A 16,664-nucleotide genomic window follows, 5' to 3' on the forward strand; every position below is an offset into this window, starting at 1 on the left:
TAAAAAAAGGACTTATATTGATATATTGATATTGATCTGTTTCTCACCCATGCCTATCATATCACTTCTGAAGATGTAGATTAAACCACTGGAGTTGTATGGATTACTTTTATGCTGCCTTTATGTGCTTTTTTGAGCTTCAATGTTTTGGAACCTGTTGACCATTTTCATGAGATTCACCTTGGTGTGAAAGTAATATAGTTAGGGGATTCTGCATAAGAGTGGGAGTGAAAAAAATAATAATTAGGTAATATTTTTTCCTCTTTACTATAAAGGTTTGAACACAAAACCCTCATCTCATGCAAATATGAACACATAAATCTCTGCCTTTTGAGACCAATAGAGATCACTGACAGCCTTTTTTTTAATAGGCTACTTTAAGATTTTTTTCTAAACAGCTGAAATGCAGTATTATTAAATTCATGGACAAAATCTATTTTTCACAACTGTTTATTTACTCAAAACAATTTATGCAAACACAATTATGGCTATACTGAGACAATACAAGATGACTCAGGTTCTCTATAAAGAGTAGATTCATTCTGAAAACCAATGATTCTGGTATTTAGCATCTGTTTCATTTGATCAGGGCATTTTACAAATCTGATATGATTTACAGTTAAGAATGCACAAGCCCGTATGCTATTTAATAGCTGAGCAAAATAAATACAGAATGAAATACACAAATGCAGCAACACTAGCAGCACACGTCAGTTCAATTCGACATGACATCATCTGATCAGTAGTATCACTTATCTGATTGCAACAAAAATAAAATGTACACAGTAACAATGAGTATTGTCCTTCGTGCTCAGTGGTTTCATGAATGTATTGTTAGATATGACGGTAATACCACTTTTCATTTATTTGGTGAGTTTCTATTTTTCAGTCTATGAGAATGATGTTTCACAGAATGACGTTTCACAATCAAGCAAAACAGAACTGCAATTAAAAGAAAAAAAAAATAATTACAATCACTCATCAAGTGTCAATGTATAACATTCACATGCTCTCTTGGTATAAGCAAAACAACCTGTGCCATTTTTAAAGTTAAAGTATTCTAAACAGATTTTTAATGCCTCTTTCACGTGTTTTAATGTTGTTTTTTTCTACCTCTGTCACTGGCCCATCCAACTTATAAAAGTATAAAAGTCCTCTCTAGAGTTTAGAATTAAGTAGATTAATATAGCAGGTTTTAACTGATTAGTTTGTCACTGGCAAGCTTGACATAAATACCTTTGTAGGTATAAAAGATACATGAATTTGATATTGTTGGGATTGTTCTTTATGGTGCCTATAGACTTAGTTTTAATCATTAAAAGTGAATAGTCAGTGAGAGAGGGCAACTGAGGCTAAAAACAGAGATGAATGGTGTAATAGTGAGCATTCCATACTACTGTAAATGAAGCCGAGACAGTTCATAAAGAAAATGTGTATGAAATTGGACGACAAATAACTGCATTGCAGGCCACAAGTTTCTTCATTTTCTTTCTCATCACAATATTTACATTTACAAGTCCGTTGTGCTACCCACAATCAATGATACCTTTTATTTTGTTCATTCTCAATGTCGATATGTAAAACATGCTGAGATGGCTAGGATGTGTCGTGGTTGGTGCTACTGTCTGAATGAGGGTGAGGAAAGTGAGCGTTTGTTAAAACGGATGTAGTGCATAAACCAGCGTAGGCGGAGACAAACAGAGTATATGAAGAGTCCACAGATTTGTTGGAAACTGAGGGGATATTAACAGCGTGCGGTAAGGGGGTCATTCAAAGTGGTGGGGAGAGGAAGTCTTGGAGGGTCACGATGATGTGGATGAGAAGAGGATGCTCAGTATTCGTCCTGGTCCAAGTGGGCCTGCTCGTCTATTTCATCATCGTCTGGTGGTGCAAAGCCATCCTGTATGAAAAATGATTGTAGGTGTTACTTCAGTTGGTTATTCTTGTAGGATAAATGTTGTAGTCACACATTTTACTCTTCCATGCATAAATGTGATACAACAATATGGGTTTTTAATGGTCAATGCTGAAAACTATTTCTTGAGAGTGGGGTGGCCAGTGGATGATATGATATGAATATATTTTTACAACATACAGTAGAAACATTTTGACACACTTTTTTTTTTCTTTTCTTTTTGTTTATCATAAAAACCTTTTATCTATAGACAAAAGCTTAACATTAGTTTTGTAGCCAAATAATAAGTGCATTTATTCAATTTATATAAAAATTTTTTTTTTTTTAAATTGCATAACACTGATTCTTGAGATAACGGACAAAACATGTCTTACAAAAGTCCTCTTTATGTTAAAAATCAATAAATTCATAATAATAAAAATACTGAAAAAGTGAAATCTAAAGGAAATGTGTATACTCGGGGCATTCATTACTTGTATTTAAAAACAAAATCATTAGAATTTTAAAAAAATGCATGCTCTATACCTGTAAGCACATGTAACTTAACCTGTCCTCATCAAGAGGTCACAATGTTAAACCGCCAAACAAAGTGTTTAAAAATGCAACAAATCCATAAATATAAATCTGAAATTAAAGGTGGGGATCTGTAAGATATCAAACAATACATCAAATAAACTTTATATTTTCCATATAAATCTGTCTATCCAAGTTGTGTCCTCACTTTGCATCAACTTTTTTTTATCCTGAATAAATCAGACAACGTCATGGTCAGCTATAACTCTGAGTATCCCTTTTCCACTTCCTGCTCATGGTGGATGCAACAGTAGGACACGTAGTCTGGTACGTTTTATATTTTAAACAAACATGTTTAAGTCTCTGCAGTCACAGCTTCAACATGTCATCTCCGTCATTCCTATTAGGATAATTTCTGTTAGAATTGTGGGATAAATTTTGACATTTTAGTTTAGGTTATAGAGGCAGCTTTAACTAAGGAAAAAAAACAAAATGGCTCCAGTGTACAACACATGGTTAAGATGGAAACATATTCAATTTTGTCAACTCCGTCAGAATTTTCAGAATAGTATGAAAACAGAAATAAACAATTATAGAATGCATTTTATCACTTAACTCCTTTAATGAATACCATTATTAGATAAAGACTTACACTCAATCAAAATAAAATAGCATGCTTTTTGTGTGTCTGACAGAGTTGACACTAATTTCAGTAACTTATGAAGTGAATAAATGTCAATTTTCATAATAAAGTGTTTTTATTAAAACCTGTTCCCTTACATGGTTCATCAGCTGAGACCTTTGTCTACAAATATATCCATTTCAAATTAATTATTAAAAAATAAAACTAAGATTCAAAACATGTTTTGTCCCTTATCTCAAGAACCAGTGATAATACAATTTAGTTTTTATAAAACTATAAAACGAAACTTCATAAATGTTTAATACTGTGTTCCATTCAACTCGGAAAGTCGGATTTTCCAACTTCCTACAAGGAAAAGGGCAATGGAACGCCGGAATTCCAACTGGGAAACTCATGCGGAAATTTTCAACTCCGATTTAGCCGAAATGCAGGTGCGTGATGTCACACAAACATGTCGGCACAAGGGGAGATATACAAAGTAAGTGATAAGCATTCACTTTTATTAAGTAATATCGATAAATAAGTAAAAGTTCCAACATTACAAGATATTAAAGCTTGTTTAACAAACGCCTGCAAAACAGATGAATAAAACATGGTATATTAGCATAAATGCTAGCATTGCAGCATTGTTTATCAGTTGGGTTGCAAGGAGACATCTTTGTTTACAGTCGAACCCCTGCTGAGCTAACAGGAGCATTGCCGTTTTGTTTCCTTACACGTCATCTTCCGAGCATCTGGCAATGGAATGCCTTCATGGTCGGAGATCGGAGATATAAAGTAGGAATATCCCACATCCAACTTGAATGGAACGCAGCATTATCCATGATGTTTATAAATCTAAAATTAATAAAACTTTATAAAAAGTCTTAATACAACTATTTTTATATAATATTCTTTATAACACTTCTATTTTAATTCTAAAATGTAATAAGTGAGTTGGACAGGATAGTGAAGGAAAAGCAGCCAACGAGTGCCCAACATACATCGGAACTTAAAAAGCATCCTTGGTGGCACCTCATGAAATTGCTTGAGAGAATGCCCAGAGTGTGCAAAGCTATAATGTAGACAAAGTGTGGCTTTGAGAAGCTAAAATAAAGTATAAGATACTTAGTTTTGAGGACATTTCTTGGTCACTATTAATTCCCATTCTTCCATTTGTGTTATTTCATAGTTTTGATGACTTTACTATTATTCTGAAATAATAATAATAATAAAAAAAGTAATAAAAAAGAAAGGGTAGATATGTTCAAACTTCTGACTGGTAATACAATTCAAAAATGGCAAATGAGATGTACACAAAATTGTTGAAGAACACTTAAAGCTGGTCACACACCGGACGAGAAGCGTAGCGTCATGGGTAGGACAAGGCACAGGTATCGCATATAGGACACGCCCGATCGGGTGCAGGTGGCAGTCCAACATTGTGAATCTAGTCACCATACACGCACAAAAGTTACTAAGGTTTTTCCCTCCTTCAAGAATGAATAAAATGACGTTGATGAGCTTGCAGCTTAGTGTTTGAAACTGGTGTAACTGCGCAAACTGAACGATTAGAAATGGCGACGTTTATCATGCAGTTTCTCTGTATGTAGCCTTGAATAGTTTTCATTCAAGCTGTCAAACCACAAAAAGACATACTTGTAACTGAAAACACATTGTGTAGTCTCTTTGTAGGAGACAGACGGCAAGAGAGGTGGCGGTGGTGTGTGTAGCTTCATAGAAAATTACACGTCCGATGTGCGACCCCCTGTAGGGCACCCACACACTAGTGAAGGCTCTAACGGAGCGGGCATACAGCGAATTGGATTTTTAAGAAAGCACAACTGGACCCCTCTACATCAGAGTGCGTTGCTGCAAAAGTTCTCAACTTGGGGTCGCATGATGGAGCGTCAATTTCGCAAACTCTTGCGTTACGAAATCAATGTATTCACAGTATATGATGCAGCGTAAACTCTAGTGTGTAGGTGCCATTAACTCACACACTATATCCACACAAAATTCACACATTTTATTTTATTTTTTATCCATTGACAAGGCTATTGGCAGATTTTGAAACTGACAGCAGGTAACACTTTTATTATCGACCAATGACGGTTATTGGCCAGTACCGATTATTTCAAAAAATGGCCAAATACCAATCGACTGATCCAAATACTTTTGAGAATGAATAAAGCCATGCTGCTGACAGTACCTCTGTGGCATAAAGAATGTCAATTATCCTTGTCAGAATGGGGTTGTTTTCATTCTCATGCTCTTGGCAGATTAGTTCAATGTCTCGAAGTTTGCTGAAGTAGAAATCTCTTTCCTTCTCCAGACCATCTACGGTTAACTTCAACTCCATCAGCTTCATAAAACAAAGGACAAAGACCAAGATAAGGTAAGATACTGCTCATCATACTGCTCAACATGGTTAGTGCCTTTACTAGAAAAGTCAATGGGCCTCATTTACTACTCATGTGAATGCATGTACTTAAAATATATTTTTCATTATGTTCTCACTTTAATTTATTCTACATTTACGAACCAACTGAGACCAAACGTATGCAAAATCACAAACTCTACTAAAAACATGGAATGTGGTCATTACATATATAAAATATATTTACACAACAGAAATTTTGCATGAGAACTATTTCTGCACACATAAATACGCAACTTGTAGACATTTATTTATTTATTTATTTATTTATCCCCTTTTCTCCCCAATTTGGAATGCCCAATTCCCAAAGCACTCTAGGTCCTCGTGGAGGCGTAGTGACTCGCCTCAATCCGGGTGGCGGAGGACGAATCTCAGTTACTTCTGCGTCTGAGACCGTCAATCTGCACATTTTATCACGTGGCTTGTTGAGCGAGTTACTGCGGAGACATAGTGCATGTGGAGGCTTCACACTATTCCGCGGCATCCGCGCACAACTCACCACGCGCCCCACCGAGAGCGAGAACCACATTATAGTGACCACGAGGAGGTTACCCCATGTGACTCTACCCTCCCTAGCAACCGGGCCAATTTGGTTGCTTAGGAGACCTGGGTGGAGTCACTTAGCATGCCCTGGGATTCGAACTAGCGAACTCCAGGGGTGGTAGCCAGCGTCTTTACAGAAATTGCTCTTTTTAAGTGTAATCTCTATTAAATGCAAAAGAAGCCATTATCTAGTGATCATGAACAACTGAAATAGCCATGATTATCACTGGTCAAAAGGTTGGGGAACTCTGTATATACTGCCATGCAAAGTCAAAATGCAGTAACTACAGAACTACATGGGTCTCTTAGACCATGATCTTTACTGATACACGCCCTGGATTCAAACTCATGACTCCAGGGGTGGTAGTCAGCGTCAATACTCGCTGAGCTACCCAGGCCCCCACTTGTAGACATTTATTAATACATGTGACCCCATATGCTTATTGTGATAAATCAACAATCTATTTCCACATGTATTTCAGAATACTAAATAAATTTGATTATCTGTACAGAGAGGATATCTTGTCTGAAGAATAAAGCAGAAAAAGAACTAGTCTTGATCCCTACAGTACATTTAAATCTACAGTAACTACTTATACATTTCTCTCTACATAATTTTGCATATCTAGAATTCCAACTTATACACCACCCATCCAAAGTATTCCAAGGTAGAGTAAGGCATCCTTACCCTCCCGGGGACTCTACCTGTTGATTAAGCTCCATGATTTCAGCGTCACTGCCCCCATTTCGGGCATGTGTGGGGTTCTTCCTTATGGTGGTTGTCACCCTCTGTGGTGTGGGCATGTTTTTAGGTACTGTTGGCGATGTTCTCTGGGGCCCTGAAATAAGAGATGTTCCACTTTTAGTGACAATAAATGGAGAGCTGTTCAGTACAGTAAATGTAATATTTCTAATACTGATCCATGCAATTATAGTGGTTAACATGTAATTTCTATTTCAAAAAAATAAAAAACAATGATTCTAAATAGATTATGGTACACTAAAATCAAAGCTAACGCTTCAGTAAGATCAGCTATTGCTGTAGCTTGCTACCCCATTATTTTGGTTAAGCCAGTGTGTTATAACTGCTTCAAATGCTTGTTATCCACTTTATTATTAAGTCAGGGAATTGTGACATGTTAATACTAAATAGAGTTCACATTTGCAATCCACCCCTATGACATCAGAAAAGGCAGTCAATCCTCAGCAAATTAGGACGCCATTTTTATACCTCTCTGGGGACCCTATGTCTGCTTCCAGTTCTTTTGCTATTAAAGACCCTGTGAATTAGCTTGAAGAGTGCAGTTGTCTTTCTTGTGTTGGAATATCTCCTACTGAAACAGAAGTTTGCCCTTTTTTTAACTAACCAGTAGGCTTTAGTTAAAATCACAGCCATGTACCATTATTTGCTACCAGCTAATATGTTACTGGTGGTATTTGGGGGAGAGACATTCTCATTCTAGAGAGCATTTGGTTGGACAGAAATCTGTCTAGTGCAGGATGAGTCATCAATATTTTTGCACCGTTTCCCAGAAGAGAAAGATTTTATTATATACACCAACATACTGTATAGATGGCCTCAAAGCTAACACACATGGTTTTTAAGATTAAAAGCATGTTCTGTGTAGCTCACAATGACCAAAACAGAATAATTAGTATAATTAGAATAATTGGGTGATTCTCATTAAACCTTTAAGAAAATGTTCTGGTACTATTTTACACAAAAATCAACTAATAAATAATATTTTGCATAAAGAAATGGAGCACATTTTTAGGACCATTAAGATTTTATTTTTATTTTGACAGTATTTTCATTACAGTAACACACTACTAACCCCCAATTCTCATTACAGCAATGCGAAAAAAAGATGGTCATTATGATATTTCCATTACCGCGATGTGAAAAATGATATATTATTTAAATTTAAATTTTAAGTATTCATGTGTCATAGAAGTATTATCTTGGTACTGCCTTTCATTTTATTTAAAAAATATCAACAGCATCTTTTTTACTGTAACACACAAGTGTGTTATGGTAATGAGAATCATCATTAAAAACAATGGGTTTTTAATGATGATTCTCATTACCATAACACACTTGTTAAAGTTCAGACTCGTTACAGTAATGAAAACATCTCCAAATTGTCTGTTTTAGATCTTTTCATCTGGAAAGCATCACAATCTAACATCTGCTAAACATCTTTAAAAAAGAGCACATTTACAAACATTCTAAATCATAAACGTCTCAAAGACATCTGCTGAATGTCTTATTGACATCTGAGAGAAAATGCTTTTTTATTGATTTAGGGTTAAATGTGACCAGGACGTTTTGTTGAAAGGTTTTATGAGAATCACCCATTTGAAGGACTTGAATATAGGGATGAATAAGACTGTGCGAAGTGACACCAAGCAAGCGATGAACCTTGCAGAACAGCACATGAGAGAACACTGAGGAGCGCAAGAAATTCAAGAACTGATTTTGGAAAACTCTTTGATAGTAGTGATATTAGGAAAACAGTTCTTGAACTGTTTTAATAATTTTATGCAGTAACACATAGTTGTATGGGCCTAAATGCTGTCGTAATTTTTAATTCATTGTTTTCTCATTAATGAAAGCTCTGGCATTCCGAAGACCGTGCACAAGCAGCTGCTTGCAAAGCATCAGTAGAAGCTCAGCAGTCAATGCAGCAAAGGGCCGGCAGAATCAGGAGGTTACCTGAGGGACCAGTTCTCTTTGGTTTGTGGGAAAAGTGTTCACCTGGATTTGGTGGAGGTGCCACATCTTGGCCCTGTCTAGCTTGAAGAGGATCATACTCTTTTCCATCATAGTTGGCATCAAAGAATTTTTTAAACCACTGGACGAATTCAAAGTTGTCCTGGAATTTTCCTTTGACTAATTTTTCCACAGGAATTATCTGGATAACAACAACAACAAAAATCATTACATCAAAAGAACCCAGAGCTGCAATTTTTCATTGTAAAATACTTTTCTCTTACTAAGTTTAATGGTTGGAGACAACTAGTAAGCTAGTAACTTTATTTTTGATATTCCATTTAGAGCTGCTAGTTGTGCAGACATTACACACTTCACCTTTAAGGATTAATACATTTTGAAATTTACAAGCAAAAAATACTCTCTTTTTTTTCTTCATTTCAGTCATATCAATATCAATAATTTGTCATCACCTCTGATGATATACAGTAGCTCCCCCAAAAATGAAAATTCCCTCATCCTTTACTCACCCTCATGCCATCCCAGATGTGTATGACTTTCTTTCATCTGCAGAACACAAATGAAGATTTTAAGAAAAAAATCTGAAGATGCATTCAAGTGAATGGTGACCAGAACAGCTCCAAAAAGCACATAAAGGCAGTATAAAAGTAATCCATACAACTCCAGTGGTTAAATCCATGTCTTCAGAAGTGATGTGTCAGTGAGAAACAGATCAATATTTAATCCTTTTTTACTATAAATTCTCCTCCCTGCATCTATTGGGTGGCAATATGCACAAAGAATGAGAATTGCCAAAAACAAAAGATGAAGAACTCTTAGGAGAAAAGTAAGCGCTTAGGATGGCTAGTGAAAGTGGGCATTTATAGTAAAAAAGGACTTAAATATTGATCTGTTTCTCACCCATACCTACCATATCACTTCGGAAGACATGGATTAAAACACTGGAGTCTTATGGATTACTTTTATGCTGCCTTTAAGTGCATTTTGGAGCTTCGAAATTCAGTACCCATTCACTTGCATTGTAAGGACCAACAGAGCTGAAATATTCTTCTAAAAATCTTCATTTGTGTTCGACAGAAGAAAAAAAGTCATGCACATCTGGAATGGCATGAGGGTGAGTAAATGATGAGAGAATTTCTTTTCATGTTTGGGTGAACTATCCCTTTAATAAATGAACTGAAAACTTTCTTTATACTTAAAATTAGATATACAGTATACTAATTTACTTAATAGTAAAGATAACTTGGTTAAGAGAAAATGATGTACATAGAATGTGCAAAATCCATGGACACACTAACTTTGTCAACGTTCATTCTCTTGAAAGCTGCCTGGAGTACTTTGAAGTTGTGTATAAACTCATGTTCCAGTTTTGCTTGAAATTTCACTTTCTTTAAAAGAATACACCCTGGGAACAACATGTCCATGAACTGACAATAAGCCGCCCCTGAACACAAACAGCAAAAGAAAACATTGGTCAAAAGAGCTCATTCAATACTTATAAAATAAGCATGTCTTTGATCAAGATGCATGAATGCCATTGATTCATTTTATCAGTGTTCTAAGAGTGCAAAGTAAATAGTTTTGTTTGAGTGATAACACTGCAATAGTAACAAAAGTTGAACACGTTATCTCAAAATGATCAAAGGCAACAAGCGAATTACAGTAAAAACCCTTTTCTGTCTGGTCAGTTTTTTTTCTTCATTCTTTTATACTTTTGTTGCTTTGTTGTGTTGAAGTAACAGCAATGTTATATCATGAATAGGTGAGCAGATTCTGGGACATTTGGGTGGAGTTACCTTTGAGGAAATGTTAGTAAGTCTCACCTGAACATAATTGTTCTATTTTGGTGCAGGTGAGTTGAAGGGAGTCATTGACCCATGCCAACATGTCATGTCGGCTCAGGTTCTCTATTGTTACTGATGTGGAGTACACATTCACTGCCATCTCCTACAAAGATAAAGAATAAAAAGACAAAGACACCAGCACTTTTTTAGTAATTACAGGGCTGTAAAAGCTCTGTTTGAGTCTGTGCATTCTGTACATAAGATGTACATGATATTCAGTTCTTCTGTGGTCACTGCAACATTGCCGAGATAAAACTGTAATCACACTTGTTTAAATTTCAATCCTTCTAAATAAATCCTGCTAGATTAAAGTGTCTCAGAAAGGTTGCGAACCAACCACACACATCTGGTCCATCCAGCTCAGAGGCAGCTTGGTAGAAATCACATTTGTAAATGGGTAGTTGACAAATAACTTTATTTTCCAACCTTAAGATTTCAGGTTAAAATGCTTGCGTACCATTTTAATCACGGTTTTGTAGTTCACTAGTTTTTGAAGTTTTGTAGTCTCGCAAATCCTGTCAAAAAATGTCTTGGTCAAAAAATATTTAATTATATTTTACATCAAGAAAATTAAGCCTACTCTGAGGACCCTTTAAGACATTTTTGTACTGTGACATTATTTCAGGACACTTAAGCACATTTCACTGCAAAATTCATATTACTGTAAATCATCCGGAAGTTTTATTTGTACTATTCCAATTGTTTTCATTGATGATCCTAAAAGGATTTTCTCAAATTAAAACTATGGAAAATGAAAGGCATTACCAAGGAAGTAAAACTACACTGAATAAAAAACAGGGCTGCAGACTAAAAAAATGACTAAGGAGCCATTTGGCTCCTAAACTGAAACATTTAGAAGCCAAATGGCTGTTTTAGTTGCCACATCACAGAATTGCTTGATTATATTGTTGTTCAAAAACAAGACAGAAGGCCAAAGAAAAGACAGCGGATAGCTCATTAATGGGGTGTTTAATATATATATATATATATATACTGTATAATTGAGTGCACAGATTTGCAGTCCCCTTTTGTCTCAAAAGTTTTCACACCCCTTTCAGAATTTATACAAATATAAGAGATAAAAGATTTTTTACTGCCCTTCAGAATCTACATAACAGGTATTTACATAAAGTATAATATGCATATAGTTGTGTGTTGTCTTCTTGAGCATCAGTAGGTAGGTTTCCATCCAACTATTTTTATGCGCATTTTGAAATTGCGCATAAGAAATCCTGAATGGAAACGCTTGATATACGAATAAACTTTCTAAATTCACTTAAAATTTAATGCGCTAGGAGGAGGTGGATTTTCTAGAGTTTTGCATTAGTTAAAAAGCGCATTAAGCTGATGGAAACGGTTTATTCGCAAAATGATGATGTGATTTGACCATTCGTGCACGTGTTATGAGTTTGCGATCACTTGATATGACTAGCCCACCGAAAGGTGCGACCTTGGCACACAATTCTTTGAACATAGCGCTTGTCATTCGGAAGTGTTTAACACACAGCTGGTCGATAAAGTGGGTCCTCACTATCAGCCAGAACAGTTTTGAGAGCGGCCGTTCCCAGGTATGCGGAGACTGGCAGTGTGTGGGCATCACAGCTATTTCAGCCCACATTATATCAGATATTATACTTATTCTGCGGTGTCTCGTGGATACATTTCATAAAATGAGATACTTGCTCCAATTTTGCAAATAAAACTGTCCCCAAAGCAAGGAGAGGTCATTCAGCTGCTCCATCCTGATGAGGGGGCTCACTCATGATAATGTGCATTATGTAGTGGATGGAAACACACAATTTGTATTTTCTTAAGTTACATTTTTAGAAATGCAAAAAAAAAAACAAACAAACAAAAAAAAAGATTGGCGTTTTAAAAAAAGCAAAACATTTTGGATGGAAACCCAGCAAGTGAATGTTTGCACCTTGTGAAATAGTTGTGTATGATTCCCTCAATAGTCCTAAGTATCAAAAGCTTGATCTCACATCACAAATAAATAAATTATATATATATATATATATATATATACACTGGTGGCCAAAAGTTTGGAATAATGCACAGATTTTTCTCTTATGGAAAGAAATTGGTACTTTTATTCACCAAAGTGGCATTCAACTGATCACAAATATATAGTCAGGACATTACTGATGTAACAAAAAAACCGCACCATCACTGTTTGAAAAAAGTCATTTTTGATCAAATCTAGACAGGTCCCATTTCCAGCAGCCATCACTCCAACACCTTATCCTTGAGTAATCATGCTAAATTGCTAATTTGGTACAAGAAAATCACTTGCCATTATATCAAACACAGCTGAAAGCTATTTGGTTCATTAAATGAAGCTTAATATTGTCTTTGTGTTTGTTTTTGAGTTTCCACAGTATGCAATAGACTGGCATGTCTTAAGGTCAATATTAGGTCAAAAATGGCAAAAAAGAAACAGCTTTCTCTAGAAACTTGTCAGTCAATCATTGTTTTGAGAAATGAAGGCTATACAATGCTTAAAATTGCCAAAAAACTGAACATTTCATACAAAGGTGTACACTACAGTCTTCAAAGACAAAGGACAACTGGCTCTAACAAGGACAGAAAGAGATGTGGAAGGCCAGATGTACAACTAAACAAGAGGATAAGTACATCAGAGTCTCTAGTTTGAGAAACAGACGCCTCACATGTCCTCAGCTGACAGCTTCATTGAATTCTACCTGCTCAACACCAGTTTCATGTACAACAGTAAAGAGAAGACTCAGGGGTGCAGGTCTTATAGGAAGAATTGCAAAGAAAAAGCCACTTTTGAAACAGAAAAACAAAAAGAAAAGGTTAGAGTGGGCAAAGAAACACAGACATTGGACAAGAGATAGTTGGAAAAGAGTGTTATGGATCTTAACCCCATTGAGCTTTTGTGGGATCAGCTAGACTGTAAGGTGCGTGAGAAGTGCCCGACAAGACAGCCACATCTATGGCAAGTGCTACAGGAAGCGTGGGGTGAAATGTCACCTGAGTATCTGGACGAACTAACAGCTAGAATGTCAAGGATCTGTAAAGCTGTCATTGCTGCATGTGGAGGATTTTTTGATGAGAACACTTTGAAGTAGTTTAAGAAGTTCAGAGCATTTATTTCAAACTGTAATAGTAATTTTCACGGTATTAATGTCCTGACTATACATTGTGATCATTTGAATGCCACTTTCTTTCCATAAGAGCAAAATCTGTACATTATTCCAAACTTTTGGCCGCCAGTGTGTGTGTGTGTGTGTGTTTATATATATATATATATAATATATGGGAGCGCATATATTAAATTGATTTTAAATATTACACATATACAACTGATTTTTGGAGTTCAAAAGGACCAGGACATTTTCATGACAGGTTTCATGAGAATCACCCTAAATAGTCCTGTGGTGTGATAAAAAAAAATAACAATCAATCAATTACATTACAAATGTTTCATGTAGTCTCTCAATTTAAAAGATCATAAAAACGGTATACAGTAATTGCACAGGAATAGTTTTAGATGAAGTACATGTCACTTAACTACCTAAACGTTTAGCTTGCAGAATACTTTGTTCACGTGCGTACTATGACGTTTTGTTTTTTTGGGTAGTATTATTGATATTGGCCATTTTCCAAATAAAGTTTAGAAGTAGTATAAAGTAAAGGTATATTGGAGGGCTAACCTTCTTATAAACACAGTATGAAGAAATTTGATCATATCTGACAGCTATATTCGCTTGTTTTACCATCACATGCACAAATAGTCCATTGATCCATCAGTCAGGTGCTCTCGTGCGCATTTTACTATTTGGCACATTATCTTATTTATCTAAAAATAGTCGTATTTATTTAATATATTTATTATATGCATTAGTTACACGCTTGTTTTTAAACTGCAGCAAATGACATCTGAAATATGTCAATTAAATTACACTCGCGTAACAGAAAAGACAGGCCCGCGCGCTCTGTTCATGGCTGATATGAAGTCTTTTTTGTCTTCACGCCAGTTTGATGAGCGCTCAGGAATTCTGCGTTTTTTCCCCTATATAAAACAGTGCAATGAAATGTGCCGTGATGGGCAAGATATAGGTCCGCTGAACAAATGACCCATTATATTGCGACAGTTGCAATGTAATCGGCCCCCTCTGCAGGCCCCGCAGTATAAGCAACAGTCTCTGAACCGACACCAGACACGCGCGATTCACACATGCAGACAAAAGAGGCCAGAACGCATATTTAGTGTTATTTATTTTAGACAAATCCGATAAATTAAAGGGTTTTATCAAAGCTATACTCACGGTATTCAGACTGCGTCCTTCCCAATGTTGATATTGCACTGGCAGAAGGCAATCCCGCTGTCAAATCCAAAGGCGAGGGCTGGAGTTGCTGCTGTGGGTTGCCAGATATGCGATGCTGCTTAGTTACGGGCCGTCCCCGATAGTGTGCAACACGCTGGCGTTCAATACGCATGCGCTCTGCCCTTCATCATAACACTGCCACTCATTACACTGATTATACAGTAAAATCATATTGTAAGTTAACTACTTAGTTTAACAGTGTGTAATCCGTGTGCTTCTGCTTTTAGGCTATAAATGGGTAATACTGTGTAAGCGTTATATAATGTTTATTAATTATTAATTAAAGGTAGGCCTATTATAATGCACCACACTCAAACATTTTCTTAAAATGTGCGCATTTCAATTTCATAACAAAATTCATAAAATTGAACAGCGTAAACTTTAATATATCAAAGCTAATATTTTAAGTTTTATTAATGTAATTTAGTTAAAGATTACACAATTAAATGGTATGGAATTTTGTTACGAGATTGAAATGTGAACATCTTAAAAATAGGCAAAAAAATGTTTTGAGTGTAATAAAAAAATATCAAAAAGTGGGCTTCTATATAGTACACTGAAAAAGTGGTAACTTGCAATTGTTACCTTCAGGACCTATTTATATTTCATCTGACCCTTAAAATTAATTTGATTGGTATAAGTAAATATATTCAGGTGGATTCAGTGATGTTAAATAATATATCTGACTTGAATAAAACCAGTTATTTTAGATGATTCCACATGAAGCACATTTTTTAGGTTAACATTTTTTCAATCTGGCATCAACAATTATGCCATGATCCAAATCACTGAGATCACATTTTTTCCCCATTCTGACCATTCTGACCCGTATCTGCATGATTTTATGCACTGCTGCCACACGATTGGCTGATTAGATAATCGCATGGATGATTGTTGGTGCCAGATGGGCTGGTTTGAGTATTTCTGTAACTGTTGATCTCCTGGGATTTTCACACACAACAGTCTCTAGAATTTACTCCGAATGGTGCCTAAAACAAAAACATCCAGTGAGCGGCAGTTCTGTGGACGGAAATGTCTTGTTGATAAGAGAGGTCAACAGAGAATGGCCAGACTGGTTCGAACTGACAAAGTCTACGGTAACTCAGATAACTGCTCTGTACAATTGTGGTGAGAAGAATAGCATCTCAGAATGCTGTTCTGAGATGCAGGTTGGCGCTGTTTATATTTTAGTTATTAATTATTAATATTATTATATTAATATTAGGCAGGACGTTTTAATGTTGTGGCTGATCGGTGTGTATATACAGTATATATATATATATATATATATATATACTGTAGATGTAGTTTATGTAAATCTTCCACTGAAACATACCACATAATAAAAACTGAATGAACACATTCCTGATTCTTGGTAAAATAAGATTCAAACAGAAGGTTTACATAAGATTCATTTGTTTAAATATGCTTACTTTGCAAAGCATAAAATTAGTTCAAATTAATGTAAAAACATATCTACCAAACTTTGTTTAAAACTTATGAATTTTGTTTACTAAGTTTTAAAAGTTCATATTACTCATTCATTTTTAAGTTCTTCAAATTTATTCTGAGTTCATAATATGTACGTTATTTAAAGATTGCTCAATTCGGTTTGATGGAAATATTTCATAAAATCGAAGTGCATGAATCTTAAAAAAATAGACTCAAATATATTTTTGAAGTGAAGACATCCGGACA

The 16,664-nt window shown here is 35.5% G+C and overlaps 1 protein-coding gene across 2 annotated transcripts; it reads right to left on the minus strand.

Moving 5' to 3' along the window:
* Positions 1-449: 449 nt before the first annotated feature.
* On the minus strand, positions 450-15,043 carry LOC127411350 (microtubule-associated protein RP/EB family member 3-like). Of its 2 annotated transcripts, none has more exons than XM_051646869.1 (7): positions 14,907-15,043; positions 10,591-10,714; positions 10,066-10,211; positions 8,792-8,948; positions 6,739-6,872; positions 5,263-5,415; positions 450-1,900 (listed from the first exon to the last, which is right to left on the minus strand). In XM_051646869.1, the coding sequence occupies exons 2-7, from the start codon at positions 10,709-10,711 to the stop codon at positions 1,832-1,834; spliced, it is 780 nt and encodes a 259-aa protein (XP_051502829.1). In that variant the 5' UTR covers positions 10,712-10,714; positions 14,907-15,043; the 3' UTR covers positions 450-1,831. The 2 variants fall into 2 exon arrangements, with proteins under 2 accessions (XP_051502829.1, XP_051502828.1); XM_051646868.1 differs by having other exon boundaries at positions 8,750-8,948.
* Positions 15,044-16,664: the final 1,621 nt, after the last annotated feature.

Source organism: Myxocyprinus asiaticus, chromosome 20, assembly GCF_019703515.2.
Source record: "Myxocyprinus asiaticus isolate MX2 ecotype Aquarium Trade chromosome 20, UBuf_Myxa_2, whole genome shotgun sequence".
Lineage (NCBI taxonomy): Eukaryota > Metazoa > Chordata > Actinopteri > Cypriniformes > Catostomidae > Myxocyprinus > Myxocyprinus asiaticus.